Below are 13,687 nucleotides of genomic sequence, written 5' to 3' on the forward strand. Positions count from 1 at the left end.
TTTAAAGGTTTCTTCACGTATGACATAGTGGCTGTGAGACACGGCCTTTAGTGCCTGATTAAACAGGAAATGGAGGTTATTTTGAGACACGGTCAATGTTTTTAGTTTTCACAGACTTGTGAGCAGCATGGAAACGCCTCTTTTGGAAGCTCGCCATTTGCACTCCGTTCCAACCTCTCGGCTTCCCGATGATGCTCGAGGAGAAAGGAGGCTCTCCATCCAAATCCCAAATTTGTAGAAGACACTAAAGGTGATTTTTGTTTTAACTCAAGATGGCAGCCTCTCCCCGAGGTCAAAGGTCAATGAAACTTCTGTTGTGTTTGCAGACTCACCCTGGCGGTGTGTGTGTGTGTGTGTGGTGAAGATTGCTCAAACAAAAGGTTGAGTTAAATGACCGCCAAGCTGTAGGTGCCGTGGCCATCCCATAATAATTACCTTCCTCTTGGTTATCCCACACGTGTGTTTTGGTTGAAGAACGTTTCAGTTAGTTTTCTGTCTGTTTTTATCGTTTTGTACACAAATCCACATCAGAAGTTTTTTATCCTCCAGATTTCATTTCAGCTGAAGGACAAAAATCCAAAGAGAGTCTGGGTCTGGATCTGCTCACAGCCCCCACATCCAACCAGCGCCGCTCTACAGGACGGCTAACAACACAACCAACCACACAAAACCGCACAAACACGCTGTCACGCCCACCGTCTCCTCCAATCGGTTTCCAGCACTACTTCCTCCAACACGTTTAATGTGCCAAAGCTCTCCTTCTGCGCTATCGTCTTATCGTCCCGTATCTGCTGCAGCCTGTGTGTGCGTGTGTGCACGTGTGTGCACGTGCGTGAATGTCAAAGGGTCAGCAAGTGTCTTTGAAGTCACATTTGCTGCAGCTCTGACTGTGTTTGTTCTCCTGTTAATCTGAGAGAGCAGAGGCCAATTTACAGAACTGTAAGTCCATTTCACAGCCGTTTGAACACGTGCACACACACACACACAGGTGCACACGTGCACACAATCGCCCACACAGAGGAGGTATTGCTGGAGGCGTGTGACATTTAAAGACTCCTCCGTAAAGGCAGTGAAGTCAACACGGTGCAACTCAGAGCTGCAGCTTTGATGCGGTTCTTCAGGTTTTATCTTCTTAAAAAGGTTCTGTCCATCGGGGGGGCGGCTCGGTTCTGGTTCTTTCTGCACAGGAACTTACAGCATACATTTGGACGAAATCAGTAAAAACTGCAGTCAAACCATTTTTAGAGGAAAGAAGGAGAACCAGGAGGCATTTTAATGTTCCTTTCAGCAGGAGAACCACTGAGGAGGCAGATTTGATCATCTGTTCTGAGTTCTGGACTCCAGGAGGTCTGGTTCTGCCCTGGTCCAGGTCTGGTTTCCTCTGGTGGTCTTCCTGTTCTGGAGCAAACAGGAGAACTCTGGTCCTCCTGAGGGTCTCTGTTCTCCTGCAGAGGAACTCTGGTACGGTTCAACCAAGAGGAGGAGGTGCTGGGAGCTCCATGTGTTTGGAGGAGAACCAAGAGGAGGAGGTGCTGGGAGCTCCATGTGTTTGGAGGAGAACCAAGAGGAGGAGGTGCTGGGAGCTCTATGTGTTTGGAGGAGAACCAAGAGGAGGTGCTGGGAGCTCCATGTGTTTGGAGGAGAACCAAGAGGAGGAGGTGCTGGGAGCTCCATGTGTTTGGAGGAGAACCAAGAGGAGGAGGTGCTGGGAGCTCCATGTGTTTGGAGGAGAACCAAGAGGAGGAGGTGCTGGGAGCTCCATGTGTTTGGAGGAGAACCAAGAGGAGGAGGTGCTGGGAGCTCCATGTGTTTGGAGGAGAACCAAGAGGAGGAGGTGCTGGGAGCTCCATGTGTTTGGAGGAGAACCAAGAGGAGGAGGTGCTGGGAGCTCCATGTGTTTGGAGGAGAACCAAGAGGAGGAGGTGCTGGGAGCTCCATGTGTTTGGAGGAGAACCAAGAGGAGGAAGTGCTGGGAGCTCCATGTGTTTGGAGGAGAACCAAGAGGAGGAGGTGCTGGGAGCTCTATGTGTTTGGAGGAGAACCAAGAGGAGGAGGTGCTGGGAGCTCTATGTGTTTGGAGGAGAACAAAGAGGAGGAGGTGCTGGGAGCTCCATGTGTTTGGAGGAGAACCAAGAGGAGGAGGTGCTGGGAGCTCTATGTGTTTGGAGGAGAACCAAGAGGAGGAGGTGCTGGGAGCTCTATGTGTTTGGAGGAGAACAAAGAGGAGGAGGTGCTGGGAGCTCCATGTGTTTGGAGGAGAACCAAGAGCAGGAGGTGCTGGGAGCTCCATGTGTTTGGAGGAGAACCAAGAGGAGGAGGTGCTGGGAGCTCCATGTGTTTGGAGAACAAAGGGGAGGAGGTGCTGGGAGCTCCATGTGTTTGGAGGAGAACCAAGAGGAGGAGGTGCTGGGAGCTCTATGTGTTTGGAGGAGAACAAAGAGGAGGAGGTGCTGGGAGCTCCATGTGTTTGGAGGAGAACAAAGAGGAGGAGGTGCTGGGAGCTCCATGTGTTTGGAGGAGAACCAAGAGGAGGAGGTGCTGGGAGCTCCATGTGTTTGGAGGAGAACAAAGAGGAGGAGGTGCTGGGAGCTCCATGTGTTTGGAGGAGAACCAAGAGGAGGAGGTGCTGGGAGCTCCATGTGTTTGGAGGAGAACCAAGAGGAGGAGGTGCTGGGAGCTCTATGTGTTTGGAGGAGAACAAAGAGGAGGAGGTGCTGGGAGCTCCATGTGTTTGGAGGAGAACCCAGAGGAGGAGGTGCTGGGAGCTCCATGTGTTTGGAGGAGAACAAAGGGGAGGAGGTGCTGGGAGCTCCATGTGTTTGGAGGAGAACCAAGAGGAGGAGGTGCTGGGAGCTCCATGTGTTTGGAGGAGAACAAAGGGGAGGAGGTGCTGGGAGCTCCATGTGTTTAGAGGAGAACCAAGAGGAGGAGGTGCTGGGAGCTCCATGTGTTTGGAGGAGAACCAAGAGGAGGAGGTGCTGGGAGTTCCATGTGTTTGGAGGAGAACCAAGAGGAGGAGGTGCTGGGAGTTCCATGTGTTTGGAGGAGAACCGAACATCCACAGTGTGAATGTGAAGAAGCAGGAGCCATGAAGGATTTGGAAATGTCTGCTGGGTAAAGGAGGAGCAGTGAGGAGGAGGTGCAGGACCTTCTTCAGAGATGATCGGAGGACCAGGAGGACAAGTTGTTTTTCTTCTTCCTGCTGTTTTTCTCTCTTTTGGACAACAGCGCCTCCTGTGGAGCAGATGTTGGAACTGCAGGAGTTCTTGGTGGCTTTTGGATCCACTTTGGTTTCTTGGTTCTCCACGGACAGAACCAAAGAACCGAACTAGATGAAGGAGGAGTCTGTCAGTCTTCCTGTTGGTTCCAGCCCAGCCAAAGATTAGGACAGCTGTTATTGATCTGCATTAGAACAGATCTATAGTTGACCTTATTGAGTCTGCATTCGGGTCGGTTTTGGTTCCATTTTCAGTTTTGTCAAGAAGTTTTGCTGTAAAAATTTGATTGACAAATAGAACTTAATTATTAAAACCCAATCATCTGTCCTGACTGACGTGGTTCAGAGTTGGAGGAGAACCTGTTGATCAGCGTGTCAGTGAACGCATCATGTGTCCCACACAGACGAGGCCAGATGAAAGGACGTCTGCAGATTCTCCTCACAGTCCTGCATTCACGCAGCCGCCTGCAGACGCAGCAGGCAGCAGACGCGCCTGCAGACGCAGCAGGCGGCTGCGGTTCAGACTGGGCCTCAGCAGAAGAGCCGCGCAGACGCACAAACACACCGCCGCAGTCTCACCTGAGATGATGGAGGCGTGTCTGAACTCTTCAGAGAAGTGGATTGGCTCGTACGGAGACGTCTCGTAAAACTCCTCACCTGAAAACACAAACAGGTTTCAGCAGGTAAACAAACAGCAGCTTCACACAAACATCTGGAAGACCTCCCTCCCTCCAGGAGGCGCTCTTTCAGTTTCCTCGCCGCCTGGTTTCAGAGCAGGAAGGAGCTCAAACCTTCATTGTTTGAACCTCTGAAATGTTCCGACTTGTGTTTCAGTTTCTGCCGCAGAACGAGATTCCGGAAGACGCAGTCTGACCCAGATGTTGGATCCAGCAGACGCGTCATCGGAGCGACCGAGGAAGAGGAGGGTCTGCTGTGATGAATGGGAGCCGCTGCTGTGGTCGTTCATCTGCAGCCTTGTCACACTGACGTGTTGTTAATTGGTTTGTTTGTTTCCATCTGTTGTGTTTACTCCCATTCATCACGTCTGATGCTGAAACCTGCAGAGGAGCAGCCAGAGCGGAGCTCCACGCTTCTGCAGCCGCCGGCCTCCTCCGTAAGCTGTGACACACGGAAGATGAAGAAGCTGCTAACGTTTTGACAACAGGAGGATGTTTCAGTCCCAAAACAGGAACTGTGACTCTCAGAGAACCAGAGGATGAAGGAGCAGCTTCTCCTTATGTCCTCCTCATCCTCCAGCTCGGTGAAGGTCGATGTGGATCTGAAGCCACCAAGACGGTTAGTGTCTGAGGAACACAGGATGACGCCAACATGCAGCCAGTTTGGTTATTCAGCAGTTTATTCTTCACTTTATTATTCCAGTGTCTGTTTAGGGGAAATGAGGGCAACACAACAGATGAACAACAACTGAAAGTCTAGACATTAAACAACAACATCAAAGAAGTGAATCTCAGACTCTACAGGCCTCAGGCAGCAAAGCAAACCAGCCACACTCCTGGAGGACCAAAGTGAGCACGGCAGGGGAAGGGTGATGATGTGGGCATCCACCAGTTCTGAGCTGGATCATATGAACACTAAGCTATGATTGGTACTGGTTTTCTTCAGCTAGAGTCTTAGTCACATGGTCTGTAGTGGGTGGATTGAGCCCTACAGGCTCTGGTTTTTTTTGGGTTCTCCGGTCCGCAAAGGGTCCTGGAGACCAGCGGCTGCATCTTCAACGGAGCTCCGGTGTGTCTTCTGGGCTCAGACAACTACCTTAAAAGACATCATGAAAATGGAACGTACCATTGTCGTGGGCGTGGTAAGTGTATTGTGACATATTTGTAAAGATGATGGAAGTTCTACACACTCTAGACGTACGGATGATGCTGTCGTATCGTCGTAGCGGGTCTGCCCGTGTTTTGGCAGCGGATCTGTCCATGTTTCAGCAGCGGGTCTGCGCGCGTTTCAGCAGCGGGTCTGTCCGTGTTTTAGCAGCGGGTCTGTGCGTGTTTTAGCAGCGGGTCTGACCATGTTTCAGCAGCGGGTCTGTGCGTGTTTTAGCAGCGGGTCTATCCGTGTTTCAGCAGCGGGTCTGTCCGTGTTTCAGCAGCGGTTCTGTCTGTGTTTCAGCAGCGGGTCTGCCCGTGTTTCAGCAGCGGGTCTGTCTGTGTTTCAGCAGCGGGTCTGTCTGTGTTTCAGCAGGGGTTCTGTCTGTGTTTCAGCAGCGGGTCTGTCTGTGTTTCAGCAGCGGTTCTGTCTGTGTTTTAGCAGCGGGTCTGCCCGTGTTTCAGGAGCGGGTCTTTCCGTGTTTCAGCAGCGGGTCTGTCTGTGTTTCAGCAGCGGTTCTGTCTGTGTTTCAGCAGGGGTTCTGTCTGTGTTTCAGCAGCGGGTCTGTCTGTGTTTCAGCAGCGGGTCTGCCCGTGTTTCAGCAGCGGGTCTTTCCGTGTTTCAGCAGCGGGTCTGTCTGTGTTTCAGCAGCGGTTCTGTCTGTGTTTCAGCAGGGGTTCTGTCTGTGTTTCAGCAGCGGGTCTGTCTGTGTTTCAGCAGCGGGTCTGTCTGTGTTTCAGGAGCGGGTCTTTCCGTGTTTCAGCAGCGGGTCTGTCTGTGTTTCAGCAGGGGTTCTGTCTGTGTTTCAGCAGCGGTTCTGTCTGTGTTTCAGCAGGGGTTCTGTCTGTGTTTCAGCAGCGGGTCTGTCTGTGTTTCAGCAGCGGGTCTGCCCGTGTTTCAGGAGCGGGTCTTTCCGTGTTTCAGGAGCGGGTCTTTCCGTGTTTCAGCAGCGGGTCTGTCTGTGTTTCAGCAGCGGTTCTGTCTGTGTTTCAGCAGGGGTTCTGTCTGTGTTTCAGCAGCGGGTCTGTCTGTGTTTCAGCAGCGGTTCTGTCTGTGTTTCAGCAGCGGTTCTGTCTGTGTTTCAGCAGCGGTTCTGTCTGTGTTTCAGCAGGGGTTCTGTCTGTGTTTCAGCAGCGGGTCTGTCTGTGTTTCAGCAGCGGGTCTGCCCGTGTTTCAGCAGCGGGTCTTTCCGTGTTTCAGCAGCGGGTCTGTCTGTGTTTCAGCAGCGGTTCTGTCTGTGTTTCAGCAGGGGTTCTGTCTGTGTTTCAGCAGCGGGTCTGTCTGTGTTTCAGCAGCGGGTCTGTCTGTGTTTCAGCAGCGGGTCTGTCTGTGTTTCATCAGCGGGTCTGCCCGTGTTTCAGCAGCGGGTCTGTCTGTGTTTCAGCAGGGGTTCTGTCTGTGTTTCAGCAGCGGGTCTGCCCGTGTTTCAGGAGCAGGTCTGTCTGTGTTTCAGCAGCGGGTCTGCCCGTGTTTCAGCAGCGGGTCTTTCCGTGTTTCAGCAGCGGGTCTGTCTGTGTTTCAGCAGCGGGTCTGCCCGTGTTTCAGCAGCGTGTCTGTCTGTGTTTCAGCAGCGGTTCTGTCTGTGTTTCAGCAGCGGGTCTACCCGTGTTTCAGGAGCAGGTCTGTCCGTGTTTCAGCAGCGGTTCTGTCTGTGTTTCAGCGGCGGGTCTGTCTGTGTTTCAGCAGCGGGTCTGTCTGTGTTTCAGGAGCAGGTCTGTCCGTGTTTCAGCAGCGGTTCTGTCTGTGTTTCAGCGGCGGGTCCATCTGTGTGTCTGAGCTGTGCGGCGTTGGAGCTATCTCTCTTTCAGGACACGTTTACGTCCTGATAACCTCAAATTGAAGGCCCTGTCCCTCGGACGCCGTCACCTCCATGAAGTCTGCATGAGCACGCCGCCCACTTTCAGCGCAATCATCCACCTTCATTTCTGAAAGAAGTCTTCATTTTCAGCAGAAAGCTGTGAATATGTGAGGGGGGGCAAACAGAGGTCAGATCAAAGAGTGGCTGATGAAGAGGAGCAGGTTTGTTGAAGAGACTTTATCTTATAATTTATCATTTTCCAGCTAATCAAAAAGGTCAGCGTGTCCATAATGGCTCCAATTTCACTCACTTATTTTCTTTGCCCTTTTCTCTCTTTCAGCTCAATAATTGGCTCTTGATTTGTTCTTTGTGACCCCCCCTCATTTAGCTGATTACACTCCTCTTTCCTCCCCCTCCTCACCTTGACACAGGTCGCTCTCCTCCGCTCCTCCCGTCTCGTTGGGACTCTTTTTTTCGGATAATGTCTTTAACTTTTGTCTGAAAGCAAACTTTAATGCTTTCATTTAAATTCTGAAGCTGGAAGGTCGGAGCGGACCCGGGTCGGATCGGACCAAACCCGGGTCTGCTCCGATCTGGGTCACACGCCCCTGAAGGTGAAACAACCCCCCACAGCAGAAAACAACCTCAGAGCGTCTGACCTCCATGCTGCTCCGGTTTGTCCTCAGAACCAGAACCAGCCCGTCAGAACGGCTCCAGCTCTGAAGACGATGATGATGAAGGTCCGTCAGAAACTCCTCAGTCTCACTTTGAGCTGAACATCCATGTTCTGATGTTTTCTGCAAAAATGGGATCCTGGAGGAAACGATCGTGGAAAGACAACGGATTCTGTGAGGTTCTGTCTGAACAGAACCATCGGTCCTGAAGAACCGACCTGGGAGGATGAGGACCTGAGGACCCTCAGTGATGAAGGACGTTCTTCGTTGTCCTCGTGTTCAGCTGAAAACGGATGAGCCGTTTGTTCTTCTAGAGTCTGAAGGATCATTAGAGAAGTAGAGAACTCTGAGAGAATAAAGTTGAGTCGGGTCAGAACTCTGAGTCCCCCCCCCCCCCGCACAGGGTTACAGGCTGCTGTCTGGGGGGGGGGGGGGGGGGGGGCTGTGGCGGGGCAGGAAGATTACTGGTGGAAAGGAGGAGCATGCATGAGGTGGATGAATGGACCCCCCCTGGAGGAACCGTGATCAGAGGCGAGGATCTCCTGCTGAGGCTCAGAATCAGGCCTCACATCAGACTCTGCTGAAAGTGGCGTTTTGGATCTCAGTTGGAGGATCTGAAGAACGTGTGACACGGCGTTTTTTTCCTGAATCGTCTTTGGAGCGTTTGAAAATGCAAACGGCGGCGTGACTCACAGGAAGTGACAGGCGCTGCTGCGAGGCGAGACCAGCAGCTGCACGTTAACGGGGAGGCGGCTTTCCAAACACAGACTATTTATTGCTGATCCTCCTGAAGATCTCTAAAGAAAAAAACAGCGTCTCCACGGAGACCAAGAGTCAGCAGAGCCTCTGTGGGCTCTTCAGGTCAGAGGTCAACCGTTTCCCCGCCCAGCAGAAACTGCAGACGAAGAGGAGTTTGACCTCAGACATTCATCATTTACAACAGAAAGTTCTACTTTAGTGAAGTAAAAGCAAAATCAAACCAAACAGAAACGTGAAGAAAGACGTGACATGCAGACAAAAGGATTCAGTTTTCCTGCTGTGACCTTTGACCCAGATCATCACTGAGGAACGCTGATCACCTCACAGTTGAAGAGAAACGTCTGTGGGACTCGAACCCTCCACCTGTGTTGACCTGCTGCATCACAGAAAACGAACCCTTCAGGGTTCTTGGTTCTGCAGCTGAGCACACAGACGGTTGGTTTCTCAGGGGGAGGATGGCGCCGGCGTTCAGGTGAAGCTGCGAGGAACGTCTGCCGGTTGAAGGTTCCGTCTTTAACCTCTGGCCAGACGTTCTCCTTCAGCCACTTCTATCCCTCTGCGCTGGTTTGCCACCCGGGAACGTTTGCCTTCTACTGGTGGATTCTTGGAGTTTTTGTGTCTTTGCTGCAGAAATACCAGCAGTTTAAGGCCCAAAGACCGCTGTGCATGCTGGGATGCATCTTTACTGCGCTGCTGCAGGAACCTGCTTTCATTGGACGGACTGGCGCCGGCGGTCTCTCCAGAGAAACCTTCGTCCTGACGTCCATGAAAGTCTCTCAGCTTCTGCCGTCAAACGGTGAAGAATGTTGGAGCAAAGACGCGTCCCAGCGATCAAACCCTCACAGATCAGGGATCAAACCCTCACAGATCATCGATCAAACCCTCACAGATCAGGGATCAAACCCTCACAGATCACGGATCAAACCCTCACAGATCAGGGATCAAACCCTCACAGATCAGGGATCAAACCCTCACAGATCATCGATCAAACCCTCACAGATCAGGGATCAAACCCTCACAGATCAGGGATCAAACCCTCACAGATCAGGGATCAAACCCTCACAGATCAGCGATCAAACCTTCACAGATCAGGGATCAAACCCTCACAGATCATCGATCAAAACCTCACAGATCAGGGATCAAACCCTCACAGATCATCGATCAAAACCTCACAGATCAGGGATCAAACCCTCACAGATCATCGATCAAAACCTCACAGATCAGGGATCAAACCCTTACAGATCATCGATCAAACCCTCACAGATCAGGGATCAAACCCTCACAGATCATCGATCAAACCCTCACAGATCAGGGATCAAACCCTCACAGATCAGGGATCAAACCCTCACAGATCAGGGATCAAACCCTCACAGATCAGGGATCAAACCCTCACAGATCAGGGATCAAACCCTCACAGATCATCGATCAAAACCTCACAGATCAGGGATCAAACCCTCACAGATCATCGATCAAAACCTCACAGATCAGGGATCAAACCCTCACAGATCAGCGATCAAACCCTCACAGATCAGCGATCAAACCCTTACAGATCATCGATCAAAACCTCACAGATCAGGGATCAAACCCTCACAGATCAGCGATCAAACCTTTACAGATCAGGGATCAAAACCTCACAGATCAGGGATCAAACCCTCACAGATCATCGATCAAAACCTCACAGATCAGGGATCAAACCCTCACAGATCAGGGATCAAACCCTCACAGATCAGGGATCAAAACCTCACAGATCAGGGATCAAACCCTCACAGATCATCGATCAAAACCTCACAGATCAGGGATCAAACCCTCACAGATCAGCGATCAAACCCTCACAGATCAGCGATCAAACCCTCACAGATCAGGGATCAAACCCTTACAGATCATCGATCAAAACCTCACAGATCAGGGATCAAACCCTCACAGATCAGCGATCAAACCTTTACAGATCAGGGATCAAACCCTCACAGATCAGGGATCAAAACCTCACAGATCAGGGATCAAACCCTCACAGGTCATCGATCAAAACCTCACAGATCAGGGATCAAACCCTCACAGATCGGGGATCAAACCCTCACAGATCATCGATCAAACCCTCACAGATCAGGGATCAAACCCTCACAGATCAGGGATCAAACCCTCACAGATCAGGGATCAAACCCTCACAGATCAGGGATCAAACCCTCACAGATCAGCGATCAAACCTTCACACATCAGGGATCAAACCCTCACAGATCATCGATCAAAACCTCACAGATCAGGGATCAAACCCTCACAGATCATCGATCAAAACCTCACAGATCAGGGATCAAACCCTCACAGATCATCGATCAAAACCTCACAGATCAGGGATCAAACCCTTACAGATCATCGATCAAACCCTCACAGATCAGGGATCAAACCCTCACAGATCATCGATCAAACCCTCACAGATCAGGGATCAAACCCTCACAGATCAGGGATCAAACCCTCACAGATCAGGGATCAAACCCTCACAGATCAGGGATCAAACCCTCACAGATCAGGGATCAAACCCTCACAGATCATCGATCAAAACCTCACAGATCAGGGATCAAACCCTCACAGATCATCGATCAAAACCTCACAGATCAGGGATCAAACCCTCACAGATCAGCGATCAAACCCTCACAGATCAGCGATCAAACCCTTACAGATCATCGATCAAAACCTCACAGATCAGGGATCAAACCCTCACAGATCAGCGATCAAACCTTTACAGATCAGGGATCAAAACCTCACAGATCAGGGATCAAACCCTCACAGATCATCGATCAAAACCTCACAGATCAGGGATCAAACCCTCACAGATCAGGGATCAAACCCTCACAGATCAGGGATCAAAACCTCACAGATCAGGGATCAAACCCTCACAGATCATCGATCAAAACCTCACAGATCAGGGATCAAACCCTCACAGATCAGCGATCAAACCCTCACAGATCAGCGATCAAACCCTCACAGATCAGGGATCAAACCCTTACAGATCATCGATCAAAACCTCACAGATCAGGGATCAAACCCTCACAGATCAGCGATCAAACCTTTACAGATCAGGGATCAAACCCTCACAGATCAGGGATCAAAACCTCACAGATCAGGGATCAAACCCTCACAGGTCATCGATCAAAACCTCACAGATCAGGGATCAAACCCTCACAGATCGGGGATCAAACCCTCACAGATCATCGATCAAACCCTCACAGATCAGGGATCAAACCCTCACAGATCAGGGATCAAACCCTCACAGATCAGGGATCAAACCCTCACAGATCATCGATCAAAACCTCACAGATCAGCGATCAAACCCTCACAGATCAGCGATCAAACCCTCACAGATCAGCGATCAAACCTTTACAGATCAGGGATCAAACCCTCACAGATCAGGGATCAAAACCTCACAGATCAGGGATGTAACCCTCACAGATCATCGATCAAAACCTCACAGATCAGGGATCAAACCCTCACAGATCAGCGATCAAACCCTCACAGATCATCGATCAAACCCTCACAGATCAGCGATCAAACCCTCACAGATCAGCGATCAAACCCTCACAGATCATCGATCAAAACCTCACAGATCAGGGATCAAACCCTCACAGATCATCGATCAAACCCTCACAGATCAGGGATCAAACCCTCACAGATCACGGATCAAACCCTCACAGATCAGGGATCAAAACCTCACAGATCAGGGATCAAACCCTCACAGATCATCGATCAAAACCTCACAGATCAGGGATCAAACCCTCACAGATCAGCGATCAAACCCTCACAGATCAGGGATCAAACCCTCACAGATCAGGGATCAAACCCTCACAGATCATCGATCAAACCCTCACAGATCAGGGATCAAACCCTCACAGATCATCGATCAAACCCTCACAGATCAGGGATCAAACCCTCACAGATCAGGGATCAAACCCTCACAGATCAGGGATCAAACCCTCACAGATCATCGATCAAACCCTCACAGATCAGGGATCAAACCCTCACAGATCATCGATCAAACCCTCACAGATCATCGATCAAACCCTCACAGATCATCGATCAAACCCTCACAGATCATCGATCAAACCCTCACAGATCAGGGATCAAACCCTCACAAATCATCGATCAAACCCTCACAGATCAGGGATCAAACCCTCACAGATCACGGATCAAACCCTCACAGATCAGGGATCAAAACCTCACAGATCAGGGATCAAACCCTCACAGATCATCGATCAAAACCTCACATATCAGGGATCAAACCCTCACAGATCAGCGATCAAACCCTCACAGATCAGGGATCAAACCCTCACAGATCAGGGATCAAACCCTCACAGATCATCGATCAAACCCTCACAGATCAGGGATCAAACCCTCACAGATCATCGATCAAACCCTCACAGATCAGGGATCAAACCCTCACAGATCAGGGATCAAACCCTCACAGATCAGGGATCAAACTCAACTGATCATCGATCAAACCCTCACAGATCAGGGATCAAACCCTCACAGATCATCGATCAAACCCTCACAGATCAGGGATCAAACCCTCACAGATCAGGGATCAAACCCTCACAGATCAGCGATCAAACCCTCACAGATCAGCGATCAAACCCTCACAGATCAGCGATCAAACCCTCACAGATCAGCGATCAAACCCTCACAGATCAGGGCTTCAGGACGTTTATCCGTCCCGTCTGCATCGTCAGGACAAAGGACATCAAACCTCATGAGTCCTCGGCGCAGATGAAGATTTTCACAGAGACCAGGAGGTTTTGAAACCACAAGAACCAGCAGAGCAGACCTTTTGGTTCTTGGAGAAGACCCGGTCTGCTGTGGTGCAGTGGGCCTGCTGTTGGGACTCAGGTTGAAGCTCCAGGACGATCTTGGATCCGTGTCTCTGTAAACGGCGTGATGATGGTTATTGTGCGACCTCGCCGCAGACGCTCTGCTCTTCAGCGTCCAGCTGCGTTTGCAGGGTCATAAAGATGCTGAGGGGATCAATAAACACGCGTTGACCTTCAAATGAGAGCTAATGAGCGTGATCACGTGATCACAGCAGAGCCAGGCGGCGTGTTCATGTTAAAGTGCTCAGCTGCACCGTTAATGACGGCACGCTCACAGCTTCACCTGAAGGTTAATCATGGCGCTCCGGAACGGCGAGGCACCTTGAAGTTCAGGTTCTGTGAACGGAGACGAGCTGACAGATGTTTCCATGGGGGGGGGGGTAAATCCACGTCCAGTCTGTGACAATCAACAGTGTCTGTAGGCCAACTCAGTGGCCTTGTGGTGGAGTGTCCAACCTGAGACTGGGATGAGGTCACGTCCATGAACTCAGTTTACTTTGTCCACCCAGTCAGCTGGTCAGAGGTGAGATTGTGGGAAAAAGGTCCGGATCCTGCTGTA

At 50.9% G+C, this 13,687-nt stretch overlaps 1 protein-coding gene across 1 annotated transcript in view; it reads right to left on the reverse strand.

The window, feature by feature from the left end:
- Positions 1–13,687, reverse strand: part of gfra2b (GDNF family receptor alpha 2b) — a 58,036-nt gene that overhangs the window by 24,170 nt on the left and 20,179 nt on the right. The window contains exon 3 of the mRNA XM_023960923.2: positions 3,797–3,874. Coding sequence (XP_023816691.1) covers positions 3,797–3,874 — 78 coding nt within the window. The remainder of the gene's footprint in view (positions 1–3,796; positions 3,875–13,687) is intronic.

The sequence above is a fragment of the Oryzias latipes genome, chromosome 12 (genome assembly GCF_053564925.1).
Source record: "Oryzias latipes strain Hd-rR chromosome 12, Olatipes_Hd-rR_3.1".
Lineage (NCBI taxonomy): Eukaryota > Metazoa > Chordata > Actinopteri > Beloniformes > Adrianichthyidae > Oryzias > Oryzias latipes.